Consider the following 14,779-nt stretch of genomic DNA (forward strand, 5'->3'; position numbering starts at 1 on the left):
GGGGTAAATTCATTCAAATCACGAAGATCAACACTACTCTCATATCTGTTGATTAAATTTTAAGCTGTGGCATGCAGGCTATTAGCATAAAGACTAGAAGCAGGGGGGAGCAACTAGCCTGGCTCTGTTCAATGGGTAAAAAAATAAATAAATAAAATAAAAATGCTCATTATTTTTTGGCAAGAAAATGACCTTGTTTCTCCAAAAGTTGAACTATTCCTTTAAAATGAACCATGCCCTCCTGGAGACGAATCGACCAAATCAGAAAAAAAGCATCTCATACTATAACAGCACCACTGTCATCACTTCATCAGAAATCTAAAACTGGGGTTCAGTAAGCTTCTAGAAACCTGACTGGAGGTGCAGTAATATAAGGGCAAATGTAAATACTTTTGAGTTTGATGACTCCTAGTGGCAGTATAAAAATATAATTTTAAAATGCTCTCATCACATAAAAACTCCCCACACAATCATGTTAGATTAGCTCTGATGTCAAAAGTTGCTCTTAAATGCCCAAAACACAAACCCATGTCTAAAAAAAATGAATATTAAAGATACTTGCTCTGCTAACATTACCGTCACTGAAACGTTCACCACAGATCACACAGATTCCTAGATGATAATGCAAACCCTCAAGAGATTCATTCCTTGTTCAGCAACTTCAACAATCCGGGCAGGTGCATAAACCTTACTTCTAAGTGAATAACAACGATTAGTTACTGATGATCCACTCACTGAGCATGGGTGAGAAGAAGACCTCCGAGATGGGGCTTTCTTTCCTCCACTTGTACAGAGGAATGGGCTTCCCGGAGCTGGATTTGCAGCTCAGAGTCACATTTCCCTTCAGCACTGGCTTCCCTGACAGAGAACACTTCGGAACAGCAGGAGGGACTGAGAGGAGGAGATTAGAATGTTTATTTTGTTCATTTTTTGCAACATAATATATGTAATTCAGTCTCTCTGAGTCAAATCAATGTGATAAGTATCACTACAGTTTAGGCAAGAAGAAGTAAATGTGTTGTCCTCTCAAGCTGAATCTGTTTCTTACCCTTCACGTCCAGACTGAGCTCAGCAGGGGGGATAGGATTTTCAGGAATGATGATCTGACAGAGGTAGCGTCCCGAGTCAGACTCCTGGGTGTTGTTGATGTACAGCGAGACGTCACGTGAGGGCATGCTGTTGAGGAAACCAACGCGACCCTTATACTGGGAGCTGCCCACGCTCATGGAGCCTTTGGTGTAGGAGACAATCTGGAAGAGAACAGAGAGATGATGTCAGACACAAAGAAAGAGGAAATAAAACAGGCATGTTTTTTTTGAGCACACACGTCAAGAACAGGTATTTGTCCATATTTATACACAACAGTGGAACCAGTTTCATGACATTCATGTCACCATGATTGCATTTGGCGCTTATCCTAGGTCAAAAGAGTCAGAGAGATATTTAATCTTAACATCTCAGGCCCACAAAATTGTGATTGTTTGGCATCACGTGGACATTTGTTGGAATGCATTACAGAGTAAACTGACATGGAACATGTCTTGTTTGTGGCCCACTTTAACCTAGGTTTTTAAAGACTTGGCTGAATTTCTCCAAAATGGGACCTGACACAGTGTGACATGTTGTAGTGAGGGAATATAAGGCAGAAACCCAGTTACATTTCATATTTCTAAATCTGAACAGTAAAAATGTTTAATTTTACATAACATTCAATGTGTCCTGCTTCCTCAGAAAAACAGGAACAAACATTAAAGTCAGACACATTAACAGCCAGTGGGTTTTTCTTACAGTCAACAAATCCCATGAGAAGACCAAACCTGACGAGTGTATCATATTAACAAATAATAGGTGTGTATCCAAAGCCTGAGTTATCTTATTGCTCTGTGCCACAGAGCTCCAGGATGTAACGCTGCCTGGATGTAACGTAAAGGCTTACAGTAATGGAGGCAGGTGCAGACACAGAAGATGAGAATGAGTTTGAATGAGTGGAAGTTGATTAAAGCTACAACAACACACTTCTGCGCTGACTGAGTCACTACCACTTCAGTCAGGTGTCAGTGCATGGAGGTCAGTAAGGTTAGATGTGAGACACAAACTAGGCCAAACTAGTTTTTCAATTTTCAACTAAGTAGTTAGTTTGCAAAAGTGATTACCTCACATTAGCTGCTGGACTGAATGCCATGCGCATGGCTGTGCATCACTGTAACACTGTGTGTGTTACAGTGATGCACAGCCAGAACTCTCTACAGAGACTGTGGCATCCAGGTTTGGCTTTGAGGTGATGAGAGTTTGTTCTTTTGATTCATCTTTTTTGGCTACAAATGACAGTGAGACAGAGTGAGACACTGTTCAGGCATATGAACAAAAAGCCCCATTTTTAATCAACTGTTTCTTTCCTAGCTCTCTGAGTTCCCTTTTCCCTTGTTTTCTTTTTGATTGTGACCGTTTTTTTGGGTCGTCCATCTGCACAGCCCAGTGATCTGACCTCAGAAGATCCGTAAGCTGAGCCATGGCCAGGTCTCCAGATAATGTGTAAAAAAAACAACAATGTAGGCTTGAGGAGGGGGGATGTTCAGCTGGGCTGTTACGTAAAACCCCTCCGCTTTGTTTCATGTTTTACTGCAACAGTGACTTCATGAGTAATCTGATTTGGAAAAAACATGTTTATCTTAATTAAATAATTCAATAAATGTGTTTTTTAGTGTGTCACTTTCCTAACACAGAAAAACACACACTTGCAACAGTATGATGTAGTAAAGAAATAATGCATTGCTTGTGTGAAAGCTTTAAGCCTTTTTTGTCTTGGATTAATTTCTAAGGGTTTACAAAGGAAGAGCTTTGCCAGATTAACAGTATAAGAACAGGAAACACCCTTTAGAACTGTAATCCCAGATATAGCCACAGAAGACAAAGTCAAATTTTATAGTGCACTATATACTGTACTATATGGAGCAAGATTACTTTAATGTTTCCCATATATGACTGTATATAGGGTCTCCCATTCACTTCCGTACCAGTTGGGTGCTTTCAGCGACAAAGTTCCAGATGATGGTGTTCTGATTCAGGTCACTGCCTGGGTCTGTGCTGTAGGAGGCTCTCAGCACCACCATCTGACCCTTGATCACATCCATACTGCTTTGGGGCATCTGGATTTGGGCCCAAATGCCTGGATGGAGGAAGGAGGAAGGGGAAGGGAAGAAAAAAGGAAAACTGTTAGTTCGACCCTTCTGCAAAACTGATCTGAAAATTAATCTGCGTTGATGAAGGTTCTCAGTCATCCAGGTCATAGTAATTCTAAGTGCTGTATCGTAGGCCTGGATTAATCTGTGTTTTTAACTTTACTTACAACGCTGACACAGCAGTAGCAACACATTTTGAATCTCATATTATGTCACCAACCATTTAGCTGCAACTTTCAATAAAATGAAAAGCACACACATTTAGATAAGCAATGATCTGATTCCACATTGCTCATAAAAAACACTAAAGATGAAATGTGACATGCCATAAATGATAATAACAGAATCGATATCCAAACACTATTTTCTACTAAGAAATCACTTTTGCATGAATATCATAAGACAAAGGTAAGTCTAAACAATATAAATATCATAAACAAAAAGGTCAAAGAAGAAACAGCTAGAAAGTCTATTCATCATAATAAAAAACATTACAATTCCTGTTCCTACCAACCAAAGTTGGAAGAATATCCATGCAGGTGAGAACTTGTGGAGGGTAAGTCTTCATAAACCTACAGCACTCATCTTCTGAGCTGATGTTTGTCATCAGGCTAACAGAGCAGTCGAGCAGAAACAGAGTCCGGAACAACTGACACAACTTCAGTTTCTATCAGGTCACTCCAAGAAGTCAATCTGTGAGTCGCCATGTCCACAAAGCTTTCCACTTTTCATCTCTGAAAGATTTGACCTCAGGGATTTATATGGGACTTTATGTGACGTTGATATGTGACATTAATATGAGCGTAAAGGCTTGGAATGGAGCAGAATAGCTCTAATCCCCCAGAATTAGATGCTCTTTTACAAAAAATATCAAAATATTCACCTCACTTCAGGCACAGTAAAAATGATCTTAAGAGTAGGTCACATTCAACACATGGGAGCACCCATACTAAACATAGTGAAGTTGTAAGGGTACCAAAAACTCATACTTAAATAAAGTAAAGATGTTAAAATACTACTTTGGTAGAAGTAAAACTCACTCATATGCATAGCAGTGGAGTAAAGGTCTTACAGTATCTGATACTGAATGTACTTAAGTATCAAAAGTACAAGTTAAGGTAAATTATATGTAGATCTACACATACTATGTACAGTATGTACTGTACACTGAGGCTCGACCGATAATCAGATTCAATATTCAGCATTTTGCTGATTATCAGAATCAGGATTATTTTTTCTTAATCTGATTGCCTTTAAAATAATAATCTTAAATTTAATTTAAAAATGCATTACTTTGGCTCTGAAGCAGTGTGTAATCTGCAAAATAACTAGAAACTAAAGTTATCAAATAAATGTAGTGGAGAGGAAGTATAAAGGAACAGATAATGGAAATACACAAGTACAAGGACAAGATGTCACATTGGGATTATCTTCTTAATGAAATCTTCTTGGCTATTGGTACATCATCGGTTTATTATAGGGGAAACCAGTAAGGAATAAGGAGTTTGACTTGGATTCTGCTCACTATTGCAAACTATAAGTATCTCTAATGACTTGAACATTTAGCTGATTACTGCATTAAGTATCTTAATTACTCATTAAACTATGAGCTAGAACAAAGAACAGGCTTGTGAGGCTGTAAAGTGGCAACATAAGAAGATAGAAGTGATTTAAAATGAAGCACTGCACTCATGGGTTCACTGGCAGAGTAAAATGTAGTGTGCATTAATAACCAGAGAGGGGCAGCAGAGACCCTAACACATTTGGTACAACATGAAATGCACTTCCTGCAGGTTTAAATGTACTTGTTTTTCTTTTGAAAATCATTTTATGGGTGATATCCACCTTAAAATTATTCTGTGTGTCCCCAGTCAAGAAAATCACTTGCATACACTCAAATAAGTGACTGTACATGTTTGACTGAGACAATGTTTGTTAGTGCTCAGAGGCTGACTTTGCTTAATTTATGCTTACAGGAAATAATGGGTTTGACTTTGTCTCTAATAAATGCCAGCTTTACTTTGGAGGAGAAAATATTTTTTCTTTGGATCATGTTGTTAGTCAACAGAAAGTGTCTATCTCTGCCCTTTTACTTTTCTGTCCATCCCAGCAATCATGACAGAGATAATCAGACATAGGTTCTATAAAAGACAATGAATATAGGATGATGGTTAAACACAGAGCAGCTTTGTGTTTTTTCTGTATTTGATCCCTTTTCATCTCAATCACTCTCTCCTCACAGCCTCTCCCCTGGTTTCTCTTTTTCCACCCCTCCTCTGGACAGGACTTATCTTGTCTTTCACACTCTTCCCCTCAAATAACATTCTTTATAACAAATCCAACAGTGAGAAAAAAAGGCATACCTGAGTTTATTTTGATCAGTCTCACTAATTGTCTTAATCAGACAGCATGCAATGCAGAAATGTGGCAGGTGTATGTACATTATAAAAAAACAATGTGATTTCTCAGTGTGTTCTTGTGTGTGCTAATCAGTTTTACCGTGATGATCTTCATGTGAATACTAATGCAGAAAGATAGACATGTAGCTCATGACATCCACTTACATGCACAAACACTCACACTGCACTGCACTCCAAAAGTACTCGTTTTAAAGCCACACTAGATTTCTACACACACATGCACCATGCATACTGTATTAACCTACTTCACTGTACTGCAACAGGGAAAAACAAGTCATTCCTGCTAATTAGTACTCTTGTTTGGGTGTCATGATTGTCACTAACAAGAATATTTCTTCATGCACAGGAAGTGATGCAATGAAATGTAAGTGCAAAGCCCAATTCAGAAGTGTGAAGTGGTGTTCTGTCCGGACTCATCAGTGATAGCTGAACCTCTTCTGTACCTCTGCAGCAGCTAGACACTACAAAGGAGAAACCTGAACTGCTAATGTCATGGTACATGACTTCTGGGTATTGAAGTCCACAGTATTCAAAGAGCTGCCTCAGGCTCACTGCCATTTGGGGCCACCAACCCAAAGTTCCAACGTGCGGCTTTAAATTCACAATGAAACAGCATTTTAGAAGTGTCCCGGCTGCTTAATCTGTGCTTTTCTCTGAAACAGAATATTAAATGGGAAACTTGTAGGAAATCAGCAGAAAAGAGAAAGACAGCTTGATGTGGTGAGGTGCTATTGTTGAAAAGGGTTCTTACTGATTTCAGTTTTTATATACAGCCTACCTATTACAGTGCAATACATTAGTTTAACCTCTTATAGCTGAATTTTGGCCACTTGGAGGCAGTGAAAATAAGTTGTGAACACAGCATGGAATTACTGTGTCATCATCTTTTAAGTCAACTGGTTAGCAAACTTGCTTATTTACAAATCCAGCGCTCACGGAGTTACAGACATGTTTATTTCCACCTGAGGAATCAAAGTCCAATAGTCCCTCTCTTACAGAACCGTTTATGGTCTCTAACTCCTGAAGGCTATCAGGCTGTTTAGCTGTTAGATGCTTCAGTATGTTCACCAGCTTGTGTCTAACTGTTTCTGTTTTTTCTGTCAGTCTGGTAGTGTACTATGGGTTGTTAGAGCTTCTTCACTAAAAAAAGGGTGGCATGAGTGAACCCAAACGTTGTAAAGTTGTGGCCAAACAGCTAAACAATGATCTGAAACTCACTATAAATTCTAGAAAAAAAACTTAGCTCAAGATGATTTGCTTTGGAAATAATCTGTTCATATAATAATCAAGCTGATGTCAAATGGATGAGGTCATGCTATTTCTGATGAACTTTCTAGGCACAGCTGAAATTAGAACTACAACAATGCACCGTGTAAAGAGATCTCCATGGGGAGTAGGTGTAGGTATCAGTTTCTCTGTCACTGTGGGGCTGGATGGAGCTGATAGTGACAGTGATGAGGGAGACAGACAGTGTGTAGGCTATGATCCTTTTAAAAAACATTGTTTCTTAAAAAAAAAAAAGGCATGCATGCTAATGAAGACATTATGATGGAGACAGAGGTGGGGAAGGAGTCGGATGAAAAAAAAGAGATGAGCAGTGACAGAAGGGAATGTCCTTAGAAGGAGGACAAAGGAAGGACAAGAGACGGCAAAACAACAAGAAGAGATTCATTGTGTCAATTGCTCTTTACAGCTTAAGAAGATTTGCCGTAGAGTGAGACCGCTTGTCTGGAGAGGTGCTGACTGATGGATGGATGGTTGGATCAGTGGTCATGTAGAGATGATAGAAAGAGGCTTAAACATAAACATAATGACTCACAGTGGAGCAGCTCTCTGATGATTACAATAAGCCTGTAAAAGATTCCACTGAGAGGCTGCGGAAGTCTCAGAGAGATGGATGGATGGATGGATGGATGGATGGTAAAACAATTCACAATCACAGAACTGCACTCTTAAAACAACAGTGAGTGGAGTTTAAACCTTTTAACTTGTGTAATTAGTATGAATGAAAGTCTAGGGGCTCTATCTTACGCCGGGCAGCGTCAGTGTCATTGCTGGTTTCAAACCAACACTGTTGTCATTTTCAGGCCCAGCTGCTTTCAGTCATTTAAACATTTCCATGTGTGCAGTAATGTCACTGCAGCAAATATCGTGGCATATTTAAGCAGCAAAACTAAAAGCTGTAGTTATAGACTGGACAGGACAGGGGAAACTCTCCAGAGGAAACAGAATTAAACTTTTATCTTCTGAAATAAATACTTTTAGACAGGTTTGATGAAGCTCGCGATTTATCATGAGGACGGCTGCTTTATTCCAAAGATTTTTACTGTCTAAATTTGAACTGTGTGTTTGAGCTTACGCTGTGTAGAAGAACAAAGAACATCTCCTAACATTAGATCCTGACCAATCCTGTGGGCGAGTCTGGAGATTTAAATAATCAATGAAGTTAATCTTCTGTGCCTCGTGCGTAATGCGCACGCTGGCTCTTTTAATGGAGAGACGCACTTTGTCATTGCTGGGGGATCACTGCAGGTAATATGTTCCTCATTAAATACATATTTTACCCACCTGCATCACATCCGCTATTAATCAGAAAAAATATTTTTACGACCCGTCCTGCCTGATCCACACATTACTATTTACCACACAGGGATGTGCAGCACATCCTCCTCCTCCTCCTCCTCCTCCTCCACCAGTTAAATGTAAGTGTTTTTACTCAAATGCAGTCTAACAGAGATGTTGATGGGACAGATAGTTGGGAAACGGCTGAGGCAGGGCGTCCAGCAGCCAAGGACCACATAGAGCTCCACTGTTTAAATATCAGTGCTCAAGGTCCCGGCACACCTGCCTCTAAAAGAAATGGGAGATGACACTCTGAACTAGAAAGCGAAAATTCATCAAAATGTCAAACTATTCCTTTGAATATGGAGTTATTGTTGGAAAACAAATCTAGTATTTTGTTCTAAAACTGCAATTTGTGACCTGTGGTGTGCATACAGCACAAGACCTCCTAGCAGGGATCATCCACACACCAACATTTCATTGGGTAAAGTAGGCCAAATCTTCAGCTCCTCATTAGTGTAGATGGGCTGCTCTTCATGATTTAGCCTGATCAGACTGGTGCATTTTTTCCCCCTAAAAATCTTGCCAAGTGCTGCTTTAAGAAGATTTCCTGCCAGAAATCCTTCCTGATTCCGATGAGAGTGCATCCCACCAGAGGAAAAGATGAATGAATATATGGAGAGATGGAATATGAAGGGATGAATAGAGAAATGAACAAGGCCAATGGGATCATATTTATAATGTTCACTCTTCACTCTTAATTTGGTCAGTGAGGCTTAATCTTTCCCTCTGTGGAGGTCTGAAATCCACTGTGCAGGCTTTAAATATTCCATGGTGACTGATGGCAGGGCAGATGGGAGCGGGTTCGTTCAGTGTGAGGAGAATGAAGGGTGTAATGAGGTCTGAGTGGATCTCACTGGAGGTAATGGGTGAATTTCACTAAGTCTGATTTAACAAGGTGTTTCATGGTTAGGTGGACACGCTTTCATTCATCTTAAGGGTTTTATACTGTAGGTAAGTGTGCACTAATGAAGGGACTTCATGGGGGGCCAACACTTTGGGAACAAGCAGTGGTTCCTAAACATTTTTAGACCACGGCAACCCCTTTCAAGTGTGCTCATTTGCTGAAACAAATCAAAGCAGCTCTAAAAATAAATTAAACAACACTAATTTGATTGATATTCCCTGGAGTGAAAAAATTCCCACTCTGGTGGACAATAAAGTTTCATTCTGTTTCTCTCACTTCCAGTATCTGAATTTATCCGAGTACAGTTGTGTGTACATAAACTTAGACATGACATTGTTTATGCCTAACATGTTTATGGGGGTAGCAGGAAACGTCATAATATAAATAGCAGGACTGGATGAAAAAAATGAAAGCAGCACAAGGTTGAGAAGCAAGTACTAAATCAAATCAGAGGACTGCTTCACTTATTTATTACAAGTCCTTTATGGTTTTCCATATTATATTCCTATAATATCCATGTCAGGACTTATAATGCACAGTATTTTACATTCTTGTATGTTATTTCTATCAGCAAAATAACATACAGTAATATTTACATAATATAATAACTCATGTCAATAATGATAACATTATTTATAACCAATAAAAATAAAAATAAGAACTATAAAGCAAGGAATCTCAGTCTGTCTGTCTGTCATTCACATATTTTTAGAACTGTCCATGCGATCTGTTTCACATTTCTGCATCTAACTGCACACCAAAGGAAGTGCAGTTTTGAATTTGGACATGAAATACATTCAATATTAATACATTTTTAATAAACAGTGAACACTGCTCTGTGCAGCAGTGGGGGGCCTGGCTTCAGCACCCTGGCTTCATGGCTCTGCAGACTGAAGCTGGGTTCAAACGTAATCCCTCTCACATGATCTCATGGGGAAGCAGACGTAAACAAAATGGAGATTAGCATGGTGCAACAACTTGCCGTAGTTACGAGTTGCAGTGAGGAAAAAACACAAAGGCGGAATGATAAACGAGTGTGGATGAGTGGGGAGAAGCGGTCAACACAGGTTTTCTATTCTTCGGGGAGAACTGCGGGTTAGATTTAAGTTTCTGTCAACAGCAGTATGCTTGCTAACGTTAGCGTCAAGGGCTAGAATGTTTAACATTGCTTGGCAGCACTGTCAGCTACTGAGATGCCTCTCTCATTGGTTGTTGTGGTCCGGCTCTGAAAGTACCGATGTAGTCCTCCAGATTTTAAATCTTATATATCAAACCCCTGATGTGTCTGTGAGCAGTTCAGGAGGGTTAAGACTGGATCTGTAAACCCCTCACATGACCAGATCATCTGTGTCCAACAGCATGTTTTGAACAGGCACTGCAACAGTATTTAAAAAAGCATCTTTGATTTATAAAGTTAATTTCTCTCTTACCTGTATTACGTTTTGTGACTTTATACAACTCTACCTTCCTTTTACATTCAGAATATTTTTCTCATACTCTCATACTACATGGCTGTCTGTCTGTGTCATTCTAGAGGCACTCCAGATAACAGGGGAGAGACTTGTCTGCCTGTGCTGCTACTGTAGTCATCAACAGAGCAGAGGAAATATTCATAGCAGACCCACATCAGGATCGCTACACCCAGACTGGCTGTGTGTGCCAGTGAAGACACAAGTACACACGGCTGTGAAATGAGCAAACTGAGAAAAAAAAAAAGAGGGAGGTTAGACTTGTACTTTGCTTTGTGATCAATAAGTCAATACTCAAAAAAACCCAAGGCAAACTGCTTTGCAAAAATGAAAAGCCCATTTATTAAATAGGAGCTTGGTATTTTATTGGTTATGACTTACTGATCACAAAGCAAAGTACAAGTCTAACCTCCCTCTGTTTCTTGGTCTCATGATGTGTCCTTGGATCCAAAGAGCCTCTGTTTTTGATACCTGCATTCATGAAGCAGCACCCCAATGGCAATCTACTGGCATTTGCTCGTTTTAGCATATTGATAAAAACCAGAGGAATGTACTGAGGAATTCACTGGTCTAATGCCACATGCAAAGGAAAAAACCTGTTATATAGAACTGACTGTTGCATTGTCTGCAAAATCACATACAGAACAAGCAATTTATTGGTATGTAAAGAATGAAATGCCATGACTGCTGCTCCAGTGCTATGTATTACTGTATATCAGATGAAACTCATCACATAATAATCCATTCAACCACAACTTCACCAAACGTATTTTATTCAGTTCTCTTCTATGTGAACTAGTTTTCCAGTATCCTGGATCTTATGAAAGCTGAAAACTTTATCCAAAGTGATTCTGTGTAACAGAGCAGGATATTACACACACTTACACTGTAACTCTATGTACTCACACTAAACTCTTTCCTGGAAGTGAAACAATACGATTGGCTTACACTGCACTAATGTCACTAGAAATGTTGCTGAGATCGACAGTAAAATCAAGCTGTTTCTTTGGATAACAACCAACTTGGTGAAACATTACTCATGCATCAGTACTAGCTGAGTCCAGTGTTCTGAAAAAAAGCAGTCTCAATCATGTGTACCTATTTATGATGAATGTTATGAGCCAATACATCAGTGTGGAAAAACTCAGATGACATTTGGCTGTTTGAACTCAGAGCCAAGTGTATACTGTACACATGACTGAGCACCATGGCGGCACAACAGAGCCAGTTCGTTCCCTTGATTAAAAATTGTTTGCTGTGTGTGTGTGTGTTTGTCTGCACTGTATGTGAAAATGTCCTAATTACAGGAAACATTCAGATTAAGCATGTTTACTTCTACAGGCTTCACTGTAGATAACGCACAAGTCCAGCAGCCCTTGATGGGGGTGTCCTTAACTTGCAACTTCCATGCTGAAGAGATGGGTGGAGTCAAACAGTCACTTCCTCCGACAGCGTTATCAGTCACTTTGAGTAAACGGCTAAAGTGAGTGAGGTGGAGAAATAGATGTGATGCCATAGGTAAGATGTGAGGTTTCTTTCTTCATCCGTATTTCAAAAACTTAGTTTCATAATGTTTTATATGAAGAAGAAACTCCACAAAAAAAAATGTCAAACTCTACAGCAGCCTCATTAAAGAGTGAGAGTGGAGAAACAAGAGGATGAGAACAAGAGCAATTAAAGGCAGAAGAAGAATGGGGACACGTGATATAATCTTGATGATTAGCAATGAGAAGTAGTTCAGTGGTGCAAAGATGTCCCCATGGAGGACAACTGAGTCCTTCCTCTGGAGGCTGGGTGGAGAAGTGATGCCATACTCTCCCATGGAGATAAACTACTGAAAGGACTCATGGGACGGTTTATCCCAAATTCACCGGATCTGACTTTAGATGGGTGATTCCTCTGTCATCAAAGTACGAGTGAGTGAGTGAGTGAGCGAGTGAGTGAGTACCGATCAAAGTCAGATCAAATGAGAAAAGCATGCCACATCATAAATATTTAAATCAATATTAACAATGTTCAGGCAGATGGAAAAGGTTCGTCTACTTGCAGAAATACAGTTTGAAAGTTTTAGATCATATTCACACATCCTCAGGCTCAGGGTGGGAAGCTCAAATGTTGTCATCAAGAGGATATAATATTGAACTGTTGCTTGATGAGGCAAACAAACAAGTACATGAGTCAGTGAGGAATAGACTGAATTCACACAGCTGCCACTTCCCTCTGGGATGGAAGCTCAAAAGTTGTACTGCTGTACCAATTAGCTCCTTTCTCACTAACATTACCATTTGATAGTGTGACACGATACACTTAATTAGGTAGTAGGGTGTAACCCAAAGCTAATATCTGTATGTATATCTGATTATTTTACTATATCAGCTACTGTCTGCTTCATTTTCCTTGTTAAATTGGTTTCTGCTGCTATTGGTACCCCTTAACTGGTTTATGTAAAACTATAGCTGCTCACAAAATATAAAAAATAACATCAAATAATAATAATATAATAATAAATACATCAAATTACAAATCATTTCGATTTGTATTTGAGCCATACTGATATATATGATGTATCTGTTTGTCCTTTTTTAATGATGCTGCTCCTCATGCCTTTTAAATTGCCCCTTGGGGACAAAAAAAAGTGTTTTGAATTGAATTGAATTGAATTGAATTGAATATAAGAGTAAGTCTAAACTGAGTCTAAATAAAAGCTGAGTGACTGCTGACTGTTAATGGTTGGAGTGCAAATAAATAGAAGTAATAGAACAGGAAACATTGGACTATTTAACAAACAGACTAAAATGAAGATGGAAATGTTATTGAAGATGGACCTGATGAATGTGTGATTATTAAACTTCAAACTTCAACTTCTGTTTTTCCTTTCTTTTGGATTACATTTCGTCAAACTAACACTAAGGCTTTGGCTGCTAGCAGCTCCTGAATTCTTCTGAAATCTTCTGAAGATGTGACGTTTTGAGGAAGGACTTCTTAACAGAGGACACCAGAGATCCTGCCTGCCACCACTGTAAAGACTGAGTTCTGCTGAAGCAGCAATGTGTATGTGATGTGTTTGTGTGTTTCAGTCTGATTGAGGTGTGGCTCTAAGAGGAGATAGTGTGACATTTGGGGCCAATTTATACCATGTGATGGATCATTTGGAATATTACTTCAAAAAATAACATTCATATGCATCTGTTCAGAGCACATTATCTCTTTTTATCTGAACAACAAGGTATTATCATTGACATCCTTTGCTCTTGGTATTGACCTGCTGTCTAAGATCTGAACTTTGCTGCCCAGAGATGCACTGCACACCCATTTGTTTTACTGCATACACATTTCTAACCATTCATAAAATATAACGTACAATAGTTTTTTAATGTGTTGTGCTTTAGATAAGCATTCACATTACCAGAAATCTGTTTTCTTCTCAGCACTGAATTATTTAGTCAAAGACCAACCGTAACATCACACATTCACAGCTGGAGCCTTTCACTTTCACACACCTCACATGCATTAAAATATGTATTGAATTAATATTTAACAGTGCACGTTAAGTACAAATGAACCAACAAGTACCACCTATAGATTCAATGAGCAGATACATAAGATAGACTGCATACAGTGCTAGTATAGTTCATCCACTTCAAAATGGTGTATATAATGTTCTGTATACTGTAGGTGGAAATTTTTTTTTATTTTTATTTAATTTTAAAGACTTAAACATTTCTTCCAAATTAAATTCCATTTGTTTTCAATAGAAATAACAGCATTTAGTGGAGTGACATGAGATTTTTAGACTGGATTTAAGGTTAGAAGGTCAGCTCCACTGAGATAAGGGCTCTTTTTGTCATGTGCAATATTAGCAGCACATTTAAAAACAGACAGAACAAAAGCATTTTGTCATGAATTATAGATTAGAGTAAAGTGAGAGAAGAAGAAAAAAGACGCACTTATGAATCAGTGGTGCAGTTCATATGCAGTCAAATCAAGTCCAAACATCTGCTTTAAAATCATTCAGAGCAAACCGTTCCTGACATTCAGCTTTTATATTCCTGTCTTATACTAACATGGGAGATGAAGGACGGATATTGGAGGTGAAAAAAGCACATAAACAAAGTGGAATACAGAAAAATACAGACTTGGAAGTAAATCAATTCAGAGTCAAACCGCCCAGGTATCCTGTTG

General features: G+C 38.9%; 1 protein-coding gene across 1 annotated transcript in view; it reads right to left on the reverse strand.

Moving 5' to 3' along the window:
* esama (endothelial cell adhesion molecule a) overlaps positions 1-14,779 on the reverse strand; it is a 65,298-nt gene that overhangs the window by 5,919 nt on the left and 44,600 nt on the right. Inside the window, exons 2-4 of the mRNA XM_073479382.1 lie at positions 3,015-3,166; positions 1,049-1,250; positions 736-891 (exon numbers count right to left, since the gene is read on the reverse strand). Of these exons, the coding sequence (XP_073335483.1) occupies positions 736-891; positions 1,049-1,250; positions 3,015-3,166 (510 nt within the window). The remainder of the gene's footprint in view (positions 1-735; positions 892-1,048; positions 1,251-3,014; positions 3,167-14,779) is intronic.

The sequence above is a fragment of the Pagrus major genome, chromosome 13 (genome assembly GCF_040436345.1).
Source record: "Pagrus major chromosome 13, Pma_NU_1.0".
Classification (NCBI taxonomy): domain Eukaryota; kingdom Metazoa; phylum Chordata; class Actinopteri; order Spariformes; family Sparidae; genus Pagrus; species Pagrus major.